Source organism: Loxodonta africana, chromosome 6 (assembly GCF_030014295.1).
Source record: "Loxodonta africana isolate mLoxAfr1 chromosome 6, mLoxAfr1.hap2, whole genome shotgun sequence".
NCBI classification, from domain to species: domain Eukaryota; kingdom Metazoa; phylum Chordata; class Mammalia; order Proboscidea; family Elephantidae; genus Loxodonta; species Loxodonta africana.
The window spans coordinates 55,256,970-55,281,962 of record NC_087347.1 but is presented as its reverse complement, the minus strand read 5'-3'; the positions used below and the strand labels follow the sequence as shown (position 1 = coordinate 55,281,962).

General features: G+C 39.8%; 1 protein-coding gene across 4 annotated transcripts in view; it reads left to right on the top strand.

The window, feature by feature from the left end:
- MYO1B (myosin IB) overlaps positions 1-24,993 on the top strand; it is a 202,736-nt gene that overhangs the window by 108,986 nt on the left and 68,757 nt on the right. For all 4 annotated transcript variants that reach the window (XM_064286882.1, XM_064286880.1, XM_064286881.1 and 1 more), the window contains exons 5-7: positions 10,034-10,138; positions 14,141-14,187; positions 20,072-20,135. In XM_064286882.1, coding sequence (XP_064142952.1) covers positions 10,034-10,138; positions 14,141-14,187; positions 20,072-20,135 — 216 coding nt within the window. The remainder of the gene's footprint in view (positions 1-10,033; positions 10,139-14,140; positions 14,188-20,071; positions 20,136-24,993) is intronic.

Genomic DNA, 24,993 nt, shown 5'->3' with positions numbered 1-24,993 from the left:
AATACTAGTGACATGCTAATTTGTCAATCCGCTTCGTAAAACCGCATGCCAAAAGCTAAACAGAGTATGTGGTCCTGGTTATGGTGGGACTGTTACCCTTCTTAATGCACATGTATTGGCTCATATTTTTCTTCTCATCAAGCAAGATGTTGTAGTTTTTTTGCATGTGAACTGTTAAGTCAGATCTTCTCAATCTAGTAGAGTTCAACAAAATTATTTTAAATGTGCATGTCGAATCTTTTAGTGTTTTTTTTAACCTTCATCATGAATAAAGTTATATTTTTTTAGTGTATTTTGATTGTATCAACTCGTTCCTAAGTGAGTCAACAGAAGTGGGTTGTGGTCACTGGTTTGATTGATATTGGCCAGTTCTTCATCTCCTTTGGAACATAAATTCCAAGAAGACAGCACACCCACTAATTAATCATATCAGTATATGACCTCCTCCTCCTCCTCAGAGAATAGTTAACTGCACCACTTCCATCTGATGTAAGATTCTACCTCCTGGTGGGCTCGTGTACCTTCCTTATTGAGAAATGGAGCAGGGGTTGCTGGTACTGTGTTTCATAGGGTTGGTATTCATTCTTTTTGGGGAAAAACAACAACAACAAAATTACTCTGGTAGAAATCTAGTAGCACGGAGGTCATTCTTTATTTCTTTAGTGATCTCTTCTCTGGATATTTTCTACTCAAGAACTTGTCTTAATGGTTTTAATGCCCTGTATAATGCACTATATAAAACCTTTTTCTCCCTGTCATTTTTCCTGTATTTAGACCTTCCTGGGATTTCTTTGCCCTGTGTCATAAGCTGGAGGATGGACAGCTGCTTTTCAGGCCCTTTTGCCTTTTCATCTGTTGGAGTCATTTTATTTACCACACGCAAGTTAGTTGCTGCTACAGACAGAAAGCTGGAGGAGGTTACCATAGACTTGCTAGAGCAGAGCTTCTCAAACTTTCCATGGTAAAGCACCAGGCCTTTCTCCCTTGTAGTCTGTTGCTGACTGATACAACAAAAAATGAGTATCTAGAAAAATGAAATAAAAGAAGTCATAGAAAATTCAGACCCTGTTTTTTAAATAGTAGTTTCAACATACAAAATAGTCCCATACTGCTATGAAAATTTCTAAAAGCCTATTCGCATGTGTAGACTGGTAAGAGTCCACGGTCTGGTGCTGGACCTCACACTTCATTTTGAGTAGCACTGCTGTAGAGGTCACTGGAAGGCTATGTCTTGTTTTTTGGCTACTAGACTTCCTGGGCAGTGAACTATGGGCACCTCAACTGTCCGTTACCACTGAAAGTGCCAGTACTAGTAGGTGGACACTGTTCCCAAGAGCTGCTGTTTTTAAATATCCACTTAACCACACTCTTCCGTAGCTGCTGACCTGGAAGCCCTTCCTTTTCATTTATAGATCCCAACAGCATTCTCCTACCTCTCAGACCCCACAGAAACATGCAAAGCTTTGCACACTTATTCTCATCTTTTTCTATTTTTTTCTTTTAGAAAAGAGTGGTACAAAAATTACGTCAAAAAAAATTTTTTTATGGTTTTAGTTATCATTAGACTACAAATTTGAGTAAAGCATAGAATTTGTGTTTTGTTAAAAATCTCTGTTCTATGGAAATAAAGGGAAAATGAAATGATGGAAGAGAACATAGAGACTGCAGCACTGTAGCGTGAGGAGTTTGGAAGAGGGGGTTTCATCTCAGTTCTGAGAGGAAGAAGGATGCTAGGTCATTTGTGAAATGTTATATCATCTTATTCACTAAAATTTTTTAAAATAAATATTAAAGTAAAAAAACAAGAGAACTAACATTTATGAGGGCCTGGAATGTGCTATGGAGTCCCTGGGTGGTGCAAATGATTAACACACTCAGCTGCTAACTGAAAGGTTGGAGGTTCAAGTCTACCCTGTAGTGCCTTAGAAGAAAGGTCTGGTGATCTACTTCCAAAAAATCAGCCATTGAAAATCCTATGGAGCACAGTTCTACTTTGATACACACTGGGTCACCAGGACTCAGGACTGACTCCGTGCAGTTGGTTTGGAATATGCTATATACTTTACATATAGTATCTCAGTGAGGAACTGTACTTAATACCTTATATAGAACCACCATGCAGTATCAGAGGGCTAATTTTATAAGAAGTAATTAATTTAACTAGACCATAAACCCACCTTGGCAGAAGATGACGTGATTCGTCTTAAACGTCGGAGACGCTCTTAATCTGTGGTGTTATATAACATGGGTACTTAGGGAGAGACGTGAACTCTTTGAGTCCACTGGGGTCCTATTTAATTCATTACTGCCATGCTAAATAAAAAATTCGTCATGCCTCATAAAAGTGCCCAAGTATTTCTAGGGAGCGAATGCACCATTTACTACTGTGAACGCAAGTAGTCTGTGGAGAACCATTTAAGCACTGATAGGGGGCTGGGAGGCAGAACATAAGGGAACCATCATAACTACATTTTTCCAAGGACCTCAGAATAAATCTGTGGACATGACAAGATGGTCTTGACATAAGAAAACATTACAAATTATTTAGTTTCTAATTTTGCAGTTACCTCAGTTTCTAGGAACTCTTCAGCCATATGCTAGAGTTATGAAGCCTGTCTTGCTCATTAAGACCTTACTTTGGTTCTGAACCTCAAGTGACCTTGTACTACATCTGCGATAGTTCTCCAACTCCATCAATGACAGAGATGTCACTCACTTACTGTAGCCTAAACGTCAGTGAGTGTTTCACAACACTGAAGATACCCATATGAGGACAGGCCCTCTTGATCCACATGTCCTATATGAATTATTAGAGATCGTGTGGCCACCTTTCAGAAGCAGGTTATGTGTGGTTTTATTTCAATAAAAATGTCGCCATTCGAAGGTTGCATCTCTCATTGCATGACCCCTATTTTTTTTGTATCATGATTGGCGCAGTTCACAGCTGGCTGTCAGATTGGTCTGCAAATGCTACAGCTGGATTATTTTACAGCAGTGCAGCTTAGGTCTGCTAAAAAGACTGCTCCTCGAAGTTGCAGCATACTTGTTTCATTGCACACAGCCTTGTTCATTTTGACATTCTTACTCTGTCAGACTACTGAGCCACCAGACTTGTATAAGCTCAGTCTCTAGGATTACTTGGGTATCTTAACCTAGGATACAGAGAGGTACAGAACAAAAAAAACAAATCCGTTACCGTCAAGTCCATTCCAACTCATAGTGATCCTATAGGACAGAGTAGAACTGCCCCATAGGATTTCCGAGGAGTGGCTGGTGGATTCAAACTGCTGACCTTTTGGTTAACAGCTGAGCTGTTCAGGTAGATAAATATATCAGTATGTGTGTATAAATGTATAACGCTATATATGGTTGTCTTAGTCATCTAGTGCTGTTATAACATACATACTACAAGTGGATGGTTTTAAAAAGAGAAATTTATTCTCTCACAGCCTAAGAGTCTAGAAGTCCAAATTCAGGGTGCTAGCTCCAGAGGAAGGCATTCTCTTTCTGTTGGCTCTTGGGGAAGGTTCTTGTCATCAGTCTTCTTCTGATCAAGGAGCTTCTCAGCATAGGGATCCCAGGTCCAAAGGACACGCTATTCTCCTGGCTCTTTTTTTGTGGTGATATGAGGTCCCATCTCTCTGCTTACTTCTCTCTTTTATATCTCAGAGAGGATTGGTTTAAGACACAACCTAATCTTGTAGATTGAGTCCTGCCTCTTTAACATAACTGACACTGATCCTACCTCATCAATGCCATAGAGGTAGGATTTACAACACATGGGATAATCACATCAGATGACAAAATGGTGGACAATCACATAATACTGGGAATCATGGCCTAGCCAAGTTGACACATATTTTGGGGGGATACAGCTCAATCCATGACAATGATATATATAGTATATAATAGGCATCAGTGAGCATGCATAGATACCTCTTAACGTCTAGATGCATTTAGTAGAACCTCTTTTGAGAGAGACTCAGAATAAGCCTTGCTTATGTTCACACCAGGGGCAGTGGTGGTTCAGCGGTAGAATTCTCACCTTCCATGTGAGAGACCCAGGTTTGATTCCCAGCCAGTGTGCTTCATGAATAGTCACTGTCCTTTTGTTAGTGGAGGCTTGATACTGAACAGGTTTCCGCGGAGCTTCTAGACTAAGATGGACAAGGAAGAAAAGACCAGTAATCTCCTTCTGAAAATAGCTAGCGAAAACCGTATGGATCCCAATGATTTGATCCGCAACTGATCATGGGGATGGCGCAGGACTGAGCAGCGTTTTGTTCCATTGTTCATGGGGTCACCATGAGTTGGGGACCAATGCAACAGGCAGCTAAGAGTAGCAATTTTCTCACCTTTTTCCAGACACAGTGATTGAGCCCAGGTGTAGCCTACTCAGTTAACCTGCATAGGTTTTGAAATCTTAGCAGGAGGATTGCCATCCTTTTATTTCTATGGTCTTAATATTTTTCATTGAGATGTTTTGGTTTTCCTTTTCTCATTCATCCACTACTCTTTTAACAGTGGTTTCCTTCATAGAAATATAGAATCTATTATTACTTATTAATTTATGTGATTTATGATTATGTAATAATTAATCATATACAATATATATCATTCACACACAGTGCACAGTGCCAGATAGTACAGAGTTAAATTAGCAACAGTTTACCCTCACAGGAATTTTGACATCCCCAGAATCATAAACTATCATCTAGAATACCATTCCACTCTTTGTAGGAATGAATTCTGACTCAGATAATCATGGAGTATCTCATCACAGACTGTCCATTAGTATCGAATATCTGCCATTTTTCGGTGAGAATAGATTTTGATCTCAATCGCACATTCATTTAAGAATTCATATTTTCTTGAATATGACTTTTGATGAATTTTAGGATTAAGTTACATCAGACATATATATGTTCATATATTTACGTATGTAAAGTATCTATGAGTTAGAAAAAAATTATGAACTAAGAGTTGATTCTAAGCAATGCTATTAGGTTTTGCCAATTTGAAATGCCAGTATCTTTATGTCTAATAATGGCAATGCTTTTCAGAATTTTTAGTACATGTGGAGAACATACCTTTTTGTCTAAAATGGGATCATTTTCCCCAGCATACACAAAAGATTACGATTACTGGATTGATGTATTCACAGTCTTACTTAAAAGTATTACTTTGGAAAATGATTACAGTTTTATTCTGATTGCCAGGTCATGTTTACATGGTTCCTTTAACAGTTGACATAATTCAAAATCTAGACTTTGCAACATGGAGGATGATATTCGATTCTTGATTCTCCTCAGAAATATATCCATAATTTTTTTATTCATAGGAATTATTACATAAAGATTTGGTTTGGATAAATGCTAAATATTTTAATATGGATCCAAGTTTATTTGAACTTTGGCACAGATGGAACAAAAAGAAAGTCTCATGAGATTATTATTAGTTCCTGTTTCCTGTTGGATAATATGTTATGGAAACAGCCCCCTAAACTGTGTTGGACCTTAACACACATCCTTAATGGTTTACTTGTTTCTCTAAAGTAGTGACTATCTCATGAGCTACTTAAGTTTAAAGATTAGGTATTACGTCAGGGAAAAAGTATAAGTGTTGTCTCTTTTAGACAGTGAGATTTTTTATGGAGAAAATTATCCATAATCTCAGTTTGTAAAAATGAGTTACTGATATGAGCCCAGGAATAGAATTCCCAAAGATACTTCAGAATCTGAACATAGAATTTTTTTTTTAACTACTTGGCAATAAGTACCCTTGAAGTATATTTAAAATTTTATTTGAATTACTTAAATGGGTTTTAAAGTTAATCATGAAAATGATTCCAAATTTTAATTTTGGTTATTCCACCTTTATATCCGAGCAGATACTGTGGGTTTGTGTACAGTTTAATGGCCAAGTGATATAAAGCTGTTGAATCCCACAAAATCTGTGCCTGGAGCCGTTTTTGAGAAGTAAATCTGAGCCTGAGAGAACCTAATCCTACCTTGTCCTGGTCATTGAAAGGTCTCTGAGAGGCCAGTGGCCACCAAAGGGCTTGTTAGGGATTGAATTCTGTACCCCCAAAATACGTGTTGTAAATCCTAACTTCTATGCTTATGGTTATAATCCCACTTGGGAATGGATTGTCTTTGTTATGTTAATGAGACAGGATTAGTGTAGGGTGTGTCTAGAGTCAGTCTCTTTGGAGAGGAAAGATGGGGTGGGTAGCTGCCAAGACACATGAAAATCCAAGGAACCGGGAAGCAGAAGCTGAAGAGACAAGAACATTCCTTCAGAGCTGACAGAGAAAGCCTTCCTCTGGCACCATGAATTAGGACTTCTAGCCTCCTAAACTGTGAGAAAATAAATTGCCATTTGTTAAAGCCGCCCACTTGTATTTCTGTTATAGCAGCACTAGATAACTAAGCAGGGTTCTTAGACTTGGCTGATTTTTTTTGTCCCCCTCAAGCCAATTTGAATCCTGAGTTTGCCCTGAACCAGAACAGGATTTTCAGAGAACAGAGTGTGGTCATGTATCCAAAATGTTAGGCTTGGATATAGTAAGGGCCATAATCACCAAAATTATTAAAAGAAAAAAAAAAGTGTGACCTGGATTTTTATTTTTTCTTGTCAGTTTACCTAAAAGAAAACTTACCTTCTCATCTAAAATCAGTGTTTTTTTGTGTGTGTATGTGTGTGTGTGTAACTGTCTAAGGTAGTTATTTTGCCTATAAATGTGAGTTTTCAGATGCCTAATATTTTAATATGATTATCATACTATAATAAAATAATTTTATTATATATGTTATGTATATATATGTTTTATTTATTGTTGTTAGGTGCTGTCTAGGTGATTTTGACTTATAGTGACTGCACGTAACAGAGTAGAACTGCCTCATAGGATTTTTCTAGGCTATAATCCTTTCGGAAGCAGATTGCCAGGGCTTTCTCCCGAGGAGCTACTGGGTGGGTTCAAACCACCAACCTTTCAGCCAGCAGCCGAGTGCTTAACCGTTTTACCACCAGGGCTCCTTATGTAATATATAACTATATAATGTTATATAGCTATATCATAATTATATTATTATTAACAATATTAAAATAATAGCCACAGCAGTGGGTACAAACATCAAAGATCCCGGGGATGGTACAGAACTGGTAATGTTTTGTTCGTTATGCAAAAGGTTGCCATGAGTCGGAACTGACTTGCTGGCAACTAACAACTGAGCCAGAGATTTATTTCAAGAAAGAATAAAGTGCATAATATATATGAAGAGCGTAGGTGAGGATAGGGAGCAAAGAATGCTGCTGGAAAAGCAAGCCTGTAGGTGAGTTGTGTCAGAGGCCGGACAGCAAAGTTGGAATGTGTGGGTGATTCAGGAGGGTGGACCCAGTGTGGGAGACCAGATAGTGCAGGAGTTGGGAACTTGCTGGAGGGCCTCACTTGAACAGGAAAGTCCAGAGAGCCTAGAAAGAAAGTATCCTGAAGTGACCAGGAGAGTTACAGCTTGGACTAGTGGGTAGAGGGAAATGTGGCACCACAGAGTCAGATAAACTGTTGTTAGGTGCTGTCAAGTCGTTGCTGACTCATAGCGGCACTATGTACAACAGAACAAAACACTGCCTGGTCCTGTGCCATCCCCATGATCATTGCATCCTATATGTATACATCCTATGTGTATATCCTGTACTATACAGATATGTAGCATACTATATATATATATGTGGAAACCCTGGTGGTGTAGTGGTTAAGAGCTATGGCACTTTGAATCTACCAGGTGCTCCTTCAAAATCCTATGGGGCAGTTCTACTCTGTCCTGTAGGGTTGCTATGAGTCGGAATCGACTCGATGGTAACGGGTCCGGTTATATGTGTGTGTGTGTATGTAGTATCCTATATATGTGTAATATCCTATGTATTCCATATATATATGTAGTATGCTGTCTACATGCTGTGTACACATAGTGTGCTGTCTACATATAGTATCCTATATATATGTAATAGCCTATGTATTTTATATATATATATATATATATGTATGTATGTATGTACATGTAGTATCCTATAAACTCCTTGTCTTTAAGTGAGCCCCAGTCAACCGGAACTGAGCAACAGTACTATGTACATATAATTTACCAGCTTTTATATAGTTCATCTCTGAGAACAATGGAAAATATGGTTCAAGAACTTTAAAACAATGGAGGATGTGTTAGGTGGACAATCCTCCGTGGGGGAAGGATATTGCAAACATGAAAAGGCTGTTGTTTCTCAGTTACGGTCTATGAGAGACAGCAGAAATCAACGGCAGCAGAATACAAGAGAACCTCTCTGGCCTTATTTTCATTATCCAGGAAGCAAATTGGAGGGAAACCTAACATCCAGCCACTGAAGAAGTACCCAACTTCTGACCACAGTTTTCTGATTATTTACTTCCCCTATACCACATCGTTAAGGAGCCCTGGTGGTGCAGCAGTTAAGCACTCCGCTGCTATCCGAAAGATCATTAGTTTGAACCTACCCAGTGGCTCTGTGCAAGAAAAGACCTGGTGTTCTACTCCCATAAAGATTTCAGCCTAGGAACCCTGTAGGGCAGCTCTACTCTGTCCTGTAGGGTCTCTATGAGTCGGAATTGACTCGACAGCACACGATAACAAACAACAACATGCCACGTTTGTTAGTACTCTTAAAGCAGTCATTTTAGGGCTTGAGAGCTTCGTGTGGCCTGTAGATTCTTGGTGCTCAGTGGCTCCTGCTAGTCAGTGCTTTTGGATTACTTAAAGCTCCTTTAAAAAGCACAGTTGGGCCATGTGACCAAAGTCACAATCTAGTTCATTTATTATTTCCTCAACTATGGGAGATGGGGCTGGAAGCCACCAATATACAGGTCATCCCATGAGAAAAGGCAGTGTTGCCATTGCCCCGTTGGCTCCATCGGAGGAGAAACCATCGCTTACCCATGGGGAGTGGTCTTCTGCCCTTTGACAGTAGCACCAGAGCAAAGACTTGAGACAAAGCAACGTTTGGAGATTGGTTTCCTCACCTTGACTGACCAGATGAGGCAGTATGTTCTCTTTTTCCTACGTTTAGTAGTTGAGCATTTCCCAGAGCCTGAGTATAGAACATTAGAACTAGGACAGTTGCACAGAAAATAGATGCGATGGCCAAATAAATGCAGCGTTCTATATCCTTTTCCAGAGTTCCACCATGTACTCGATCATATTAAAGGCTCTGAAAAGTCTTGTAATAAGGAGAACTCTTTCACTCCCTCAAACTCACTGTGGCCCCATCTTTTCTGTATAGCTATTAACATTTCTTGGAACCGGGATTAAAAGTGTTAGGTTCTAGGAGACAGATGCTGAGGGAGGGGACATGGAACGGATAAGGGAAGGGCTAAGCCACCCAAACCAAGTTTTGTCCACTATGCCAGTTTGTGCTAAGAATTATTTGTATGCCCGGGGTGGCCTGCTTCTTTCAACAGTTTATGTGGTAAAACATTACTAGTGTGAAGCCTATGAAAATCACTATGCCCCGAAAGGTTTGTATTTTTTGTTATCAAGCCCTCATTACTAGCTGCTTAGTTTTTCAATCGAGTTGAAGAGTATTTAATTTGGTCTAAATGTAGGCAAACCAGTTTGATTTAGAAAATATCTTTGAGGAAAAGTGGTTCTTTTAAACTTTAAAATATATGTGGTAAAGATATCCAGGTTACTTGGTTATTTTTGGCTTGAATCATCTATATTTAGTATAGTAACTGTATATAAATAATTGCTTTGAGAAGATTTTCTCCTGGGATTTTGTTGGTCATGTCACCTAGCAATTTTTTTCTTAACACCCCAGTGATAACTTTCACGCACTCTTATGATCAGAACTATGAAGTTTTTTGGAGACATTAATATTTAAAAGGTTTCTGAAAAATTATTTATTCCAGAAAGCACTTTTGTTGGGTCCTCCCCCACCAAGTACTCCTCCAAGATTTAAAAAAAAAAATTCTGATTAGTTTATTAATATGCCTTATTTTTATCCACAGAGGCCAGCAAGCTTGTTATGTCCTATGTAGCAGCTGTTTGTGGAAAAGGAGCAGAAGTTAATCAAGTCAAAGAACAGCTTTTACAGTCCAACCCAGTCCTGGAAGGTAGGATTTTCTGTGTATATTAGGTCAGTGTGATTTGAACATTAGATCCAATTTTCAGGGCACCCGGATGCTGGGAAGGAAGTGGAAGGAAGAGAATTGGGGCCAAGTTCTGCAGAGTGAATAAGCTGCATCCTAGGGACTTTTAAAGGCTTCAGGTACTGAAAGGAGGGAAGAGTTAACTTTTGTAAAAGGAGCTTTCCCTGCTTACAATAAGTTTTTCTCTTTTAATTTTTATTTAATTATTTAAAATGTTGATATTTGCATTTGATTCGATGGCTGGAAAGGACTTGTTGGATGAGAGGCCTGTGAGTGCATTGCTGCCTTATCACTAGGATAAAACCTGTGGCTCTTTATTTCTGTTGTCAGGGAATCCAAGGCCATGCCAGAGAAACACTTAAGGACTAGTTTTTTCAAGACCACAGAAAACAGCCTATAGCTGACCCTAGAACTCACAGATATTATGGTTGGCCATCCAAATACAAGGCCAGAGAGAGCCCCTTTAATGCATGGGGAATGGCATAAACCGGTATAAACCATCCTTACATTGGAAACAATAAATCAAATTCGTTCATTGATAGTGAGCCAAGGCTATCTCTATTGGCAATTAGCTCAGTTGTTGGGATAGAGCAGGGGTTCTCACCCTTGGCACTACTGACATTTGGGGTAGGTAATTGTTTGTTGTGGGGGCTGCCCTGTGCTTTGTAGGAAGTTTAGCAGTGTTCCAGCTCTACTTGGTAGGTGCCAGTAGCATCGCCCTTTCCCAGTTGTGACGATTAAAAATATTCCTAGACATTGCCAGATGTCCCCTGGGGGGTCAAAATTGCCCTCTTAAACCTTAAACCAAATCCATCCCCTGAAGTCATGTTAAAACCAAACAGTAGTTTAGTTTAACTAGTAAAAAAAATTCTGCCTTGAGCATTATGGTCTTTCAAGAACTATATGAGATCAAATTGACAACAACAACTCAAAAGATTAGATGGGAAGTTAGAGGGCAGTGAGTTTATGTTAATGGGGGAGAAACAACTCAGTAGCCCCAACCAGAGAGAGGGTGAAAATGGTTGCACAACTCTAAGCATGTGTAATCAACGTCACTGAATTGTACATTTAGAAACTGTTGAATTGATGTGTGTTTTGCTGTGTATATTCTCAATAACAACCAAGTAAATAAAATTTAGGGGAAAAAAAATTACCCCTGGTTGAGAATCACTGGGCTAGAGGAGTAGTTTAGTTCAGCCCTTGTTCAAAGTCATAGGTCAATATTTAACAGAGATTACAGCAGAGCTGCTGGTCGTAAGTGAGGGGCATACCCCCCGTGTGGAGGGACAGAACTCTGTCCCATTGTCTTTGACCCATGGTGATCCCGTGTGTCAGAGTAGAACTGCACTCCAAGGGGTTTTCAGTGACTGATTTTTCAGAACGAGGTTGTCAGGCCTTTCTTCTGAAGTGTTTCTGGGTAGCCTCAAACCTCCAACCAACCTTGCAGTTAGCAGCAGAAGGTGGTAACTGTTGGCACCATGAGACTCCATTGTCTCTGATACTTTAGCCCAGCTTTTCCTTCCCTTCCAAGGATGCCTGGAGGGCTCTGGAATACTGAGCATTCACTGTGACCCCAGACACATCTCCCTGCTTCAGTTTCCACATTTTATTATAAGAAGACACCGCACAGATTTATCCCTCAGGTAGTGAATTGATAGTCATAAAAATACTTTAAAGGTCTGAGAAACGAAAAAACCAAACCCAGTGCCATCGAGTCAATTCTGACTCGTGGTGACCGCATAGGACAGAGTAGAACTGCCCCACAGAGTTTCCAAGGAGCGCCTGGCGGATTCGAACTGCCAGTCCTTTGGTTAGCAGCTGTAGCATTTAACCGCTACGCCACCAGGGTTTCCAAGGTCTGAGAAGCAAGTGCCAAATCATCTATTACGTTGTTGATCTTTCCTCCTGTCAACATGTTAAGTAACAGAGAAGCTGTTATAGAAAATGTTTATCTTCATTTGAGTGTTCTAATCTTTGACTTTTGTTTTCTGTCTTTTGCCTTTAAATTAGAGTGCTATGCATATGCTGTATTTCTGTGTATGACCATTTTAAGAATGCTGTGATCTAAAGGAGAAGCACTGTGGAATGCTGTAGCTTGCAACTTTGATTAGAATCTGGTTCTTTATTTGGTGGTATTTGAAACTAGGTTCCAATGAGGAAATGGAAGAAAGGTCTACTGTGGGCATGTATTATCTTTTATGGGAATGCTTTACTTTTTCACTGGAGCAGCTACTGTAAATGAATATTTAGAACAATGAACTTAAAAAAACAATTGAGGAATGCGTCTCGGATGTTCTATAATGGAACACTTGTTTTTGATTCCTGGCTCACAATAAGGGACTTCAGTGTTTGGGGCTGTTGTTTAGTAATGTGCAACTCTGATTTGTTTGATGAAAAGATGGTTTATGGCCTGCAAATGGTGCTCTGAGTAAAGTTTTTTGAAGCAATTCTTTCAATTGCCCTTGACCTTCAACCACAATAAACCATGCTTTATGTACCAGCTTCTGGAGCTGGACTTTGGGGCTGGGCAAATTAGCTAACTTGGCAGCCTTACACGTTCACACCCACCACAAAGTACTAGCCTATGAAAACACTAAAAGTGTCATGGTTTTCATGATAGCTAGGTCAACCCTTACCATTATCAAGATTTCGTGTATTAAAGCCTTTTAGCTGGTGGTGGACATAGGTGTCCCTGGGGGTGTAAGTGGTTACTGGCTAATAACTAAAAGGTTGGAGGTTTGAATCCACCCAGAGGCACCTCAGAAGAAAGGCCTGGTGATCTACTTCCAAAAAATTGGCCATTGAAGACCCTATGGAGCACAGTTCTACTCTGACACACACAGGGTTGCCATGAGTCAGAATTGACTTGATGGTAACTGTTTTTATTTTTATTTCTGCTTGTTTGTTTAGTCAAATACTATCATGGTCTGGGGTCCTGATGGCCCAGTGGTTAAGTGCTGGGCTGCTAACTAAAAGGCTGCAGTTAGTCTACCAGCTGCTCCTTGGAAATCCTATGGAGCAGTTCTGCTCTGTCCTGTAGGGTTGCTGTGAGTCAGAATCAACTCGACTGCAGCAGGATTGGGTTTTGGTACTGTGGTCCAGATTTATTTGCCCCTGCCTTGTGCACAGGCTTGATGAAAAAAAATCCTTTTACCTTTGGATTCTGGGATATTACCTGGAACAATGTTTGCCCCAGGCAGCACCAATCATGTGGTTTTTATGTACCCTCATTTAAGAGGGAGCCCAGAGGGAGAGCCCCTCTCCCAGAAGCTGCTAAGATTGGAACAAATTGTATTTTGCATTATGTGCCAATTTGATTTTCTTTATTTTCTGGAAAGATTCACTTAGGTCTGATGGACATAAACTAGTGAAGCTAGGAAGCACTTTCAGCATATTAGAAACTACTTGAGTTTTCAAATCTCTTATTCTTTCTGTATTTCAGAGTTAAATAATTAATTACATTTACACTGCTTTATTTTAAAATTAACTAAACAATTTAAAGTTTTTTTTGTGTCTTTTTCCATAATCTGAAAACCTCACCAGTTTCCATAAAATTTTTGATAGTATTGCGTAGTCTCTGAAATCACCTGATAAATACGTGATAATGATGATGGAAGAGTGTAGAAGCCTTGCTTGCTGGCCACTAAATTGACTATTATCTGAAAGAGTTAAAAGGTGTTGAATTTGACAAGATTAAGCTTGCAGTAATACCTAAAAAAATTTCATGAATCATAGGAATGGCACTTTCTTTTTTAAAAAAAACTTATAATAAGACCTGGAAGCTTTAGCAAGTTATTAAAGACTTCTGTTAAGTATATTTCTATGGAAATTTTGGACAGAAACGTCGTTGGTACAAGTTGTATTTTCCAGGATTTATAGATGTCAAATATTATATTTGGTCTTTCTGCTTGCAATTATTTTTCTGTTAATTTTAACCATGCATCTTTCTTTTTTCTTTCTTACTAGCTTTTGGAAATGCCAAAACTGTAAGGAATGACAACTCCTCTAGATTCGTAAGTATTTGTATACGTGTTAACACCAGTATTTAGCTCATGTATGTTTAAACAACCAGTAGATGTTTAATATATCTTAATAGACACATTTTTAAAATAAGAATTTCATCTCTATTGAAACACTGGACGTACTATAAGGATTATTTTTTCCTTTTTAGCAATTTTCCTTTTTAATTCTTCTTGGACCGATAGGCCATTTTCTTTCTTTCTTTTTTTGGTTACCTCTTCCTGCCATAAAACCTCATGAACAATTTAGATGAGGCTTATTTAGAATGTTCTTGTTCGTTGCTGTTGAGTCCACTCAGGCTCATGGTGACCCCACTGTTCACATATCTGAGTTCTGGTTTTTTAAATCGTAATTAAGAAATTAAGTAAAAGAACTGTAAAATGGGTGTCAAATTTTGGCACTCTACATTTTTAGTCTTTTATTCAGTAGAACTAGAAACAATGGGGTGGATTCTAAAACATTTTAGGGATAATTGAAGCTGATTGATGTTTTGAGCTTGGTTGAGTTGAACAATGCTCACACCACTAATAGAAACCTGGCCCGGCCCACCTCTCCAGCCTCCTCTCCCATCTCTGGAAATCTTTGCACATCTGCTGTTGGGTCTTCCAGCTGTGCACGCACTTTCACGCTTCTGGAGGCAGCTGGGGGAAATGTGTCCAGTGTGATGGTGGTGTTTTGAAATAGATCTTTTTTCTGAGTTTAACCAATTTTGTAAATTTTTATAGTAAAAAATCATTTACTTGATAATAGGCAGTGTTCTCACCTCAGAGAACAGACCTGAGTTTCTTGTGCCACAAGGAGCCGGTTTGATGATCTTTTATGCTTTCCTCCTAGGAGGGAGAAAGGGTTGTTCCTATCGTTTCTCTCCCCTTCTTCTAGCCCCCTTTAGCTTTTTCCTCATTGTAGTTTTCCAGTGCTTAAGGCAAGAAAATGACCTCAAATGGAGATAATTTTGCTAGCTTAGAAAGTGGAAGGCTAAGGTTTCTAGTAAGACGGAATTTTTTCCATCGTGTTAGCCCCTTAAGTAGTTATAACTGATTTGATCCATGCCTTTTCCTGTTGTGGTAACATGGCTAATCTCATTACATAAATAGAATTAGAAGTGAAGTGTGGACAGAGAAGTGATTCCAATAGATCAAGGTTCATTATGTGATAGAGATTTTATTTTAGCTCCTTGCAAATTATACACATAGACACATACTTTTGTGTGTGTGTGTTTACAAATATATTTAGTTACAGACATTAAAAATGCAGAAAAACACTTAAAGAGTCATTACTACTTAGTAATATTTTTAATCTACTGAAAAGCTTGGCAGGTGCTTTGGCTTATGTAAGTAACTTTAGAGAAATCCTGTTATAACACGGGTATTAAGATATGAGATTAATACCTGATTACAGGCTCATTTCATACTCAGTTTTTAATAATTTCTTTGTCTTGTGGTCTCTAACTTGACTCTCTAAATACAACTTGGCCAAACCCATGTTATAATTTTACACCAAAAAAAAACCAAACCTGTTGCCGTTGAGTCGATTCCGACTCATAGCCACCTTGTAGTAGGTTTCTAATGTTAAAGTTATCAAACTGTGTATAATGGTGGTCAATGTACTATACATTTGCTCTTCAGGGAAATGGCAGTTTCTTTCTCTGTGTTGACTGGTTAACACTCAGAATAAACTTCTCGATCTCGTCCCTGGGAATCTGATAGACCCTGCCATGTTACAGTTATTAATGCTTACCGTAGCTGACATTTTAGACCAGTGTTCTGGGGGAGGTGCCTCATAGCTGCCACCTCCCCGCAAAGCAGCTCTAATATGACTTTTCAACGTACTGAGCGTATGTTAAGAAAGAGACCCACTGCTTTTGAAAAATCACTGCCGTCAACCAAGGCTTTCTGAGGGGGAGGTGTATGTTGAACATCTATTATGTACAGATTGCTGAGCAAGGCACTGGAGAGGAGGTAGAGAACCTGTAGGGTTAGGAGAATTTCATTACCAGCCTCTCATTCTGTAAGGATAAAAAAGCACAATATTTATTCAGTAGTTTAAAATCTGTGTTTGAATGCCCACCTGGTCTCCCTGCTTCTCCTCTTCAGGCCGGCAGTCCTTTCTCCACCAGCAGCTGCAGGCGTCCTTTGCAAACCTAAGTCCTACCGCTGCTCCTTCCCTCAGGGGCCTCCCAGGGACCTGCCACCACCCTGACCTCACCTCACCCTCCTAGCCCTGGCTCACTCCACCTCTGCCATGGGTGCTTTTGTGACTTCAGGCGTGCCAAGTGCTTCCTGGCCTCAGACTTTTGCAGTTCCAGTTCTTTCTGCACGATGCACAAATGTCGCTTTTGTGAGGGCTTTCCTGGGCCACTTTGTGACTTCATCCTGTTTTTATTTTCTTCAGGCGGTTATTGGTTTCTGGAATTACTATATTCACATCTCTCATTTATGTGTTGATTGGCTGTATGGCGTAGGGGCCACAGGAGCAGGTACCTTTGCCCTCTTGTTTACTGTGGTAGCCCAGTAGCTACAACAATGCTGGCACCGTGGATGACACTCAGAAAATACTTATTGATGAATGATTACCTATTTTTAAGCTTACACAGTAGTGGTTAAAATTGGACATGTTTAAGCACAACACATAAAGTAATAAGTTCCCCATGAGTTATACAGATGAAGCCTTATGGATGTTCAGAACAGAGAAGCTGGAGGAGCCTGGGACAGGGGCCAGTCTTCAGTTAGTCCATAGATTTAAATGTGCCAAAATTGAGCAGGAGGAGCTGGCATTACCGTGTGAGGAAGCCTGAGGAGAGAACCCAGAGTGGACCTGCATTTGCCAGGGTTAGTGGCTACAGCTGAGGATGGGTGAATGGAACTGTTACCAGAGGGCTGGAAAGATGAGTCAAGGCCACAACGTGGAGAACTTTGAGTGTCAGGCTCAGGGTCTCAGACTTTATCCTGTAATGAAGCACTGGGAAGTCCCTGGTTATTTTGAGTATAGACTAGTGACGTGATCAGAAACAAGCTTTTGGGGAATAACCAGATATGGCTGAACAGGAAGAATGTCATTCTGGTATCACAGTGCTGTCCAATAGTTTGTTTGTCCCTAGTCAGCTTCCTTTTCCATTCTGTACAGTGTTTATTCGAGGCCCTTCGAACCGCCTACCCTTTATTCTCACAGAAATGACAACAACAGCAGCAGCAACAGTACACGCTTTTAGACAGAATTAACTCTGCTTCCTGGTGCCTTGCCTGTATATATACCTGTATACACACCCTCCTGTCACACCGGAAGACTCTTAACTCCTGGCTCACGCTAATCCTTCCACCTGTGCTCAAGGTCCTGTTACCTCCTGTGCCCAGGGACCACCTTCTATCTAAATTATCCCCTCCTATAAGGTCAGCCTCTAAATCTTGTAGAGTTACTATTTCTCCTTGCCTTTGAAGCTCCTCCGCCTCCTGTGTCCCCACCATCATGGATGGCATCACCATCCACTCAGTTGACCGGGCCATCTTCCTGGACTTTTTATCCTTGGTCCCATTCCTCTCTTACCTCCCATGTCCAATCAGGCCCTGTCTTCGTTACTCTCTGGGCGGCTCTCATATCTATTACTTTTCTCTTTTGCTACCCCTAGGCCTGGTGGTGCAAAACAGTTAAATGCTTGACTGCTAACCAAAAGGTCTCCAGTTTGAACCTACCAGCCAGTCTATGGAAGAAAGATCTGCTCCCGTAAATGAGGCTAGAAAACCCTACATGGCAGTTCTGCTCTGTCACATAGGGTTGAATAGCACCCAACAACAACAGTTAAATCCGCCAACATCTCTCCCATGTTTGATGCACTTGGTTTTGCTTCTTTCCAGTCTATTCTCCACTTTACCCAGAGCAATCTTGTGAATAGGCAGGTCTGATCATGGCATCCTTGTTTAGAAACCTTTTGTGGCATCACATTGTTCTCAGGACAATGTCTCAAAAGTCATGATGTGCTCCAGCTTCCCTCTCCAGCCCATTTACCTACTCATCATCTTCAGAGATGCCAATTCTTATGCCTGCTCCTTCCCGCTCACCCACCTCTTTGCCGGGCTAACCTCCCAGTACTTCAGGGTTAAGTTGAGGTAGGCTTCCTCGGGGAAATCTTTTCTGCTCTCCTGTTGCTCCCTCTTCTTTGCGCCCACCTAGCAGTATGGCCCACTGTAAGATGTACCGCCTACACCATAAAGCCCGTTTGACCCACTAGACTATAAACTCCTCGAGGGCAGAAGCTGTGCCTTCTCCACTACGTCAACTTCGGTATCGAGGAGGTAGCTTGGTGGACGTTTGATGAATGCATGATGATGACTTGCAAGTGCAGATGACTCCTTACAATGAAAAAGGAGAAGGCGAGGGAGGATGCATGAACTAATAAAAAGTTATAAATTGCATTATTGGCTGAGTGCTATGTGATCGTGTTTCTTCTCCCTTAAACATCATTTGAAAATTAGAGTCAACAGTATTCTTGGGGAGAATTATTTACAAGCCATCTATCTGACTATTAACTAAGGTAGGACGTGAAACAAAACCAAAGGCTTCACTTAGGAGATTAGCATATCCTTTTCCAAACAAGAAACAGCCGTCAGGGTTACTTGTTACTCTTTAACTAGGCAAGGATAGGCCAATTCTTTAGAAATCACAGTTTGAAACTCCATGTTTCTGTATGTTTGAGACACCATCTATAAAGTGTAACACGAAACTGGGTTATGTATTACTGTGTAATCTAGCTAAAAGTCAGCAAGAATAAGAGTCCTCAGTCTTTGAAATCTGTTCTGGACCACCACATAATCATGGGTTTGGTTGAGTAGATAAAAAAACAGAACTTTGAGTGCTCCATTTCATCCATGTTCAGTGTGTTTGTTGTTTCTAGCCATGGCTTAAAACACATTTTACCTACTAAAATGAAATAGTTTATTGTCTTGGCCAGTGCATATACAAGGGCTGCCTCTTATTTCCCAGTTGTTATTCTTGAATACATGTGTTCTTCACAAGTTTGAAACCCCTGGCTAAAATGGAAAAGTCATGCGATAGCTGAAATGTGTTTTTAAATACTACCAGCAGGGTGTATTAGCTTTGGGCTAATGGTTTACAATTTAGTATGAATTATTTATGGAGGTATTATTTTGTTTTGTTTTATGTCATGGTTCCATAAGCTGTGCAGTTCTTAATTACACTAAAATAAATGCATATAACTAAGGGCTTACGCTGTGACAGGGATCATAATAGAGGGCCCTGGACAGAGTGGGAGAAAAATATAAAACAAAATTCAAATTCACACCAAAAAAAGACCAGACTTACTGGCCTGACAGAAACTGGAGGAACCCCAGAGACTAGCCCTGGACACCCTGCTAACTCAAAACTGAAGCCACTCCTGAAGTCCAGCTTCCAGCCAAAGATTAGACAGGCCTATAAAAACAAACAACACACATGAGGAACATGCTGCTTAGTTCAACCAAGTATATGAGACCAAATGGGCAACACTTGCCCAAAAGCAAAGATGAGAAGGCAGAAAGGGACAGGAAAACTGGATGAATGGACACAGGGAACCTGGGGTGGAAAGGGAAAGGGAAGAGTGCTAACACATTGCAGGGAGTGCAACCAGTGTCACAAAACAATTTATGTGTAAAATTTTGAATGAGAAACTTATTTGCACTATAAACTTCCACCTAAAGCACAATTAAAAAAATAAATAAGGGTTTACCATGCTATGCTGTATGTGTTGGAATCAACTATGAGTTGGAATCGACTCGGTGGCAGTGGATTTAGTTTTTGGTTTATGCTATTCTCCAAGAAGATAATACCGTCTGATTTTTTTTTTTTTTCTGGATGGATTTGAGAACTTACAGAGTCTTTCTTTGGCAGGGCAAATATATGGATATTGAATTTGACTTTAAAGGTGATCCACTGGGAGGAGTGATAAGTAACTGTGAGTATTTTACCTTGATCCTTTTAAAGAAGACCGAAATAGTAAAATGTATGTTTACAGTTGAACATTTTAGATACTTGTGTCTTTAGGAGATAGGTTATAAGAATATGTTTCCTTTTCTTGTACTTAGACTTTTAACCTTTGCATTTCAGAGTGTTTTATAGCATAATATAATTTATAAGTCTTTTTTTAAAAATAACTTAAAATTTTTACTGTCAAAAATTTTTTTAGAGATCTGCTAAATAAATGTCAGTCCAACTGTATTTTATAATCCATGGGTCTTTAAATAGATTCAGTTCTAAAAAGATCCTCTAAGGGGTATTTCCTATAACAAAATGTTTACTCTATGATTAAAAAGAAAATACAAGTAATTACTTTTAATTTAACAACTTTTTTGGTAATAGTTATCAGATAAAATGACTGGCTGGCCCAGTACTTTAAATTTTATTGTGAGAAAAGTGTTTCTTCCTGTATGTTTAGATAAATTGAAAGGTGATATGCGTGTTAGGTAGAAACACAGATTTTTTAGCCTCCTTTAGTAAAGATTTGTGACTGCATAAGTGAAATGTTCCCTGTCAAAGATGAAAAAATAAACGAAATCAGGTGAGGTCTGCTTAAGTGTTCCAGACCGGTTTCCTAAAGCCGGTACAAGAGCACCATGCAGAGTTCTCAATACCTGTCATAAACATGGTGCTGTCCTCAGTGCTTTTGAGCCACAGTACTCACGGCACCACCCCGATGGCTATGCTTGTGACAGTTTTGGGGTCTGTGCAACTCCTAATGGAGCCTGGCCTGGTTAGCCTCTGAGTCCTGTTGTTTGAGGGCCACAGTACTGAACCTCTCGCTGACTTCCTCCCCTGGCCATGGTGCTATTGAGTGTTTGAATGAAAAACGTGTAGTTAGGAACTGGAAAAAAATAAGACGAAGTTGACTAAGCTATCTGAAGCAGTGCTTATTGGACTATGTTAAAGTAGTGGCCTTCCTTCTTCCAGTGGGATTTTATGTTGAATCCCCAAAGATGAAATGGGTAAAAGGAAACCTGATCTACTTGAAGAGGAGATGGGGAGCCTAGTACCTTTTTACCCCCAGGGGGCCTTTGAGATCTTCCCAAGGAGCCGTATACCCAGAGGAATGTCATTTGAAAATTAATGTTTTAAGTAAACTGTGAAGCTGAGTTTTTTTTTTTTCTTTTTTTACTTTTTCATCACAGTTCATGGAGTAATTTTCTAGGGCTAAAGTTTCCTCATCATTGAAACCATAGGGCTGAATTGGATGAATTCTGTGGTTCATCCCATTCCCAGCATTCTGTGGTTTTTAAACCATTTAATTTTCCATTTTAGATTGCCTGATTACACACTTTTTGTGCCATGCATTGGAATTAGCTAGTTTTGTAAAAATATATAATCATGGAGAAAAGCCCTGAAGAAAAAGTTTTAATATGAAAATAAATTGGGTAGGATAGTACTACTTAGATTAAATGGTTTTATATATTAAATATGGAAGCAATAGTATTTGTACAAACCATATATATACATATATATACACACCATATACTCAAACCATATATGAATTGTTGTTAAGTGCAGTCGAGTTGACTCTGACTCACAGCAACCCTGTGTACAACAGAACAAAACATTGCCCAGTTCTGCACCATTCTCATGATCATTGTTGCAGCCACTGTGTCAGTCCATCACGTTGAGGGTCTTCCTCTTTTTCGCTTACCCCCTACTTTACTGAGCATGTTGTCTTTCTCCGGGGACTGATCCCTTCTGATGATATGTCCAAAGTATGTGAGATGTCTCGCCACCCTTTCTTCTAAGGAATATTCTAGCCGTGCTTCTTCCAAGACAGAAAGTAACTAAAAGCAAATGTTAACACCTGCCAAACTTGTTAGGCAAGCACATTTCAAATGTATGGAAGCTGATGAGAGCTGTGTGGGAAAAGATCTGTTTACTGTTGATTTTATTATAGAATTTACAACTAAACATTCTAGAATAATTCAATCAATATTACTCTTGAGGATGCTAGGAAAACAAAGATTACTTTATTGGTGGCACAGCGGTTAAGAGCTTGGCTGCTAACCAAAAGGTCGGCTGTTCGAATCTACCAGCTGCTCCTTGAAAACCCTGTGAGACAGTCCTACTCTGTCCTGTAGGGTTGCTATGAGTTGGAATCGACTGGAGGGCAACAGATTTGGTTTGGCTTTGGTTTGATTATAAGTATTAGTGAATAATAACTTAGTTTTTAAATTTTAAAGTTTAAGTTCTAAACAGAAATGTCTTCCCCCTACTTGCAGTATCTGTGGAGAATAAATATTAAACACTCAGTTATTTTCTTCATGAGTGGATTTTTTATGGTATTTGTTAACATTTGTTCCCACAGTGAAATTATATTGAAGTGTGTGGTAGAGACAACACCCTGGTATTTCAAAGTATCCTTTGCTTTGGAAAGGAAAAGAATACATTAGTGGTAAGAGCAGGAAATTTCATCCTGTGTAGAAGACTGACTCATAGGTGGTTATGGGGCCTTGCTGCCTGCTGGCTTATGGGCATGTAAGGCAATGGGTAAACCCACTGTTGTTCTCTACAAGCTGCAGAAAAAATGTTAGCTTCTGATAACCTAGAAAAAAAGACCTAGTAAAAGCCATGCCTTGAAACTAGCTAGTTTTGTTAAAATATATAGTTATTAGAGAAAAATCTGGATGAGAAAGTTTTAAATGAAAATAAATTGGTTAAATGATTTTATATGTCAAATATAGAAGCATATTTGTTGGCTATTGTTATTACTCTGAAATGGGCAAGAAATAACCCGAGCCAGTCGTATAGTTAGAAAGTGGAAATGAAAGCTCAATAACTCCCTCTCTTTCTAAAAGAAATGTGCTATAACGCTTAGTATTGAATGCACTTGAAATCTGTGTGCCTCTATAGTGTCATTAACAGAGACGTACTGCTAAAATAGAAAATGGCAAATGTTTGCTTCTGTAGAGAAGATAGAATATGGAAGCATATCCAGATGTTTGACTGATGAGAGATAATATTTCTCCTACTTTGTTAATGTTTGTTGGTCTCTGTAAAAATGGCGTGGTGGTGGTGTCTGACCTCCTCTAACTTCACCAGGAGGAAGGAGAATCAAGATCAAGAGCCTGAGGCTGATTCCTATGAGGTGGAGGTCAGATATGCCTGTATCCTCCAACCTTTTTACCAATTCTGACACCAACTCTCCCTCCGACAGTACTCTGCTTCTCTGCTGAATTCAATAATTCGTTGCAGTGGCTACACAGAACTCACGGACAATACTCACAATTATGGGGCCTTTTAGGGAAGTAACAGGTCACACTTCAGATTCAGGAACTCTCAGGATATATAGTTCTTCAGTCAGGACAGCCTATTCTCAGCCATGTCCACAGGCACGCCTCTTTCTGGCCCCTCTTCCTCTGCCCTGCTTGGGCAAGTGTTACAAAGCTCTTTTAGCTCTACCAGTAAGTACCCAGGGGCCCACCGCTCTGCCAGTAAGCCTCAGGGCAAACTTAGTCCCACCAAGTGCCCAGAGGCACCATACTTCGGCAGCAAGCCTCCTGCCTGAAGGCACTCAGCTTTCTTGCTCTGTGGGGCGGAAAGCCCACCGCCCCTTCTCTTACCAGTCTCTTGCTGGTCTCCTGCCTTTGCTGTTGCTGTTTGTCGGTGCTACACTTCCCACCATCTTTGGTATTACAACTCTTCTCTTTCTCAGTCTCGTGACTCCAGGAGCTTCTCAGAGCAGCGATCCTAGGTCGAAAGGACGAGCTCCACTCCTGGCTCTTCTTTGTTAATGATGCTGAGCTCCCCCCTTCCCGCCTCTGGGATGGCTCCTTTTAAGCAGGATGGCAAAACTGACCAGTCTCCTCGTTAGGGTTCCATCCACATTATTTGCATGGCCTCACCTGCGACGGGGGTGCCATACACCTTATTAACATTTGGTTTTATCTAATCCCTTGGTGGACCACAAGCATAGTACCACCCAGACGTTGGGTCGGAGTTACGAAGAGTATGGGTAGAAGGGCTGTATTAAGTAATCCACTGCATTGCAGTCTCATAGTATTTATACATTTGCAGTTGAGAATTTGGAATCTTAATGTTATAAATTGGAAACTTTTGGAAACCTGTTGCTTTTGTTAATAGTTGCAGGCAGCTTCTTATAGCTGTGGCACTTGATGGCAGTTTAGACCTGGAGAAGATGTGGTACAAGTCTCAAGGGATTTTGTTTTCCAGAGGAAGAAGAGCACAGAGAAATATGCTATGAAAAAAAATCTTATGAATTAAAATGTGCATATATCTGCGTAAACTGTAAAGGCAAGAGATGTGGCTGTCCTGTTCACAGTAGTGTATCAGCAGCCTAGTGTAGTACATGGCACATAGTAGGTGCTCAGTAAACACTGAGGATGGATTTGGTTAAATGCGGCTAAGCCCTATCTTTTCCAGCTTCATTATTTGGGGGTATACCAGCGAGCCTACTTATGTAATTTTTATTGGTTTATCATGGTTTCCCATGTCCAAACAAAAAGACAAGTTATTTAACTTTCTTCATCTTTGAAATGGGAATAATAATAGTAATGATCTCATTGGGTTGTGGTGAGGTTTAAATTATTTACTAATATCTGAAGCAGTTGTCCAGGCACATAATAAGCACTCAATAAATGTTTGCTTTTTTGATTATTGAATACTTATTATGTACTTGTTTGTTTATTGTCTCTAGCTCCCAATTAGATAAAGGACAGAGGGTTAGCAAAACTAAGACAAACCTGATATTTTCACCTTTTTTTTTTTTTAATCCAGAGCTTGGACCACTTCTTTTTTGAGGAAGGAAGATTAAGCATAAAATA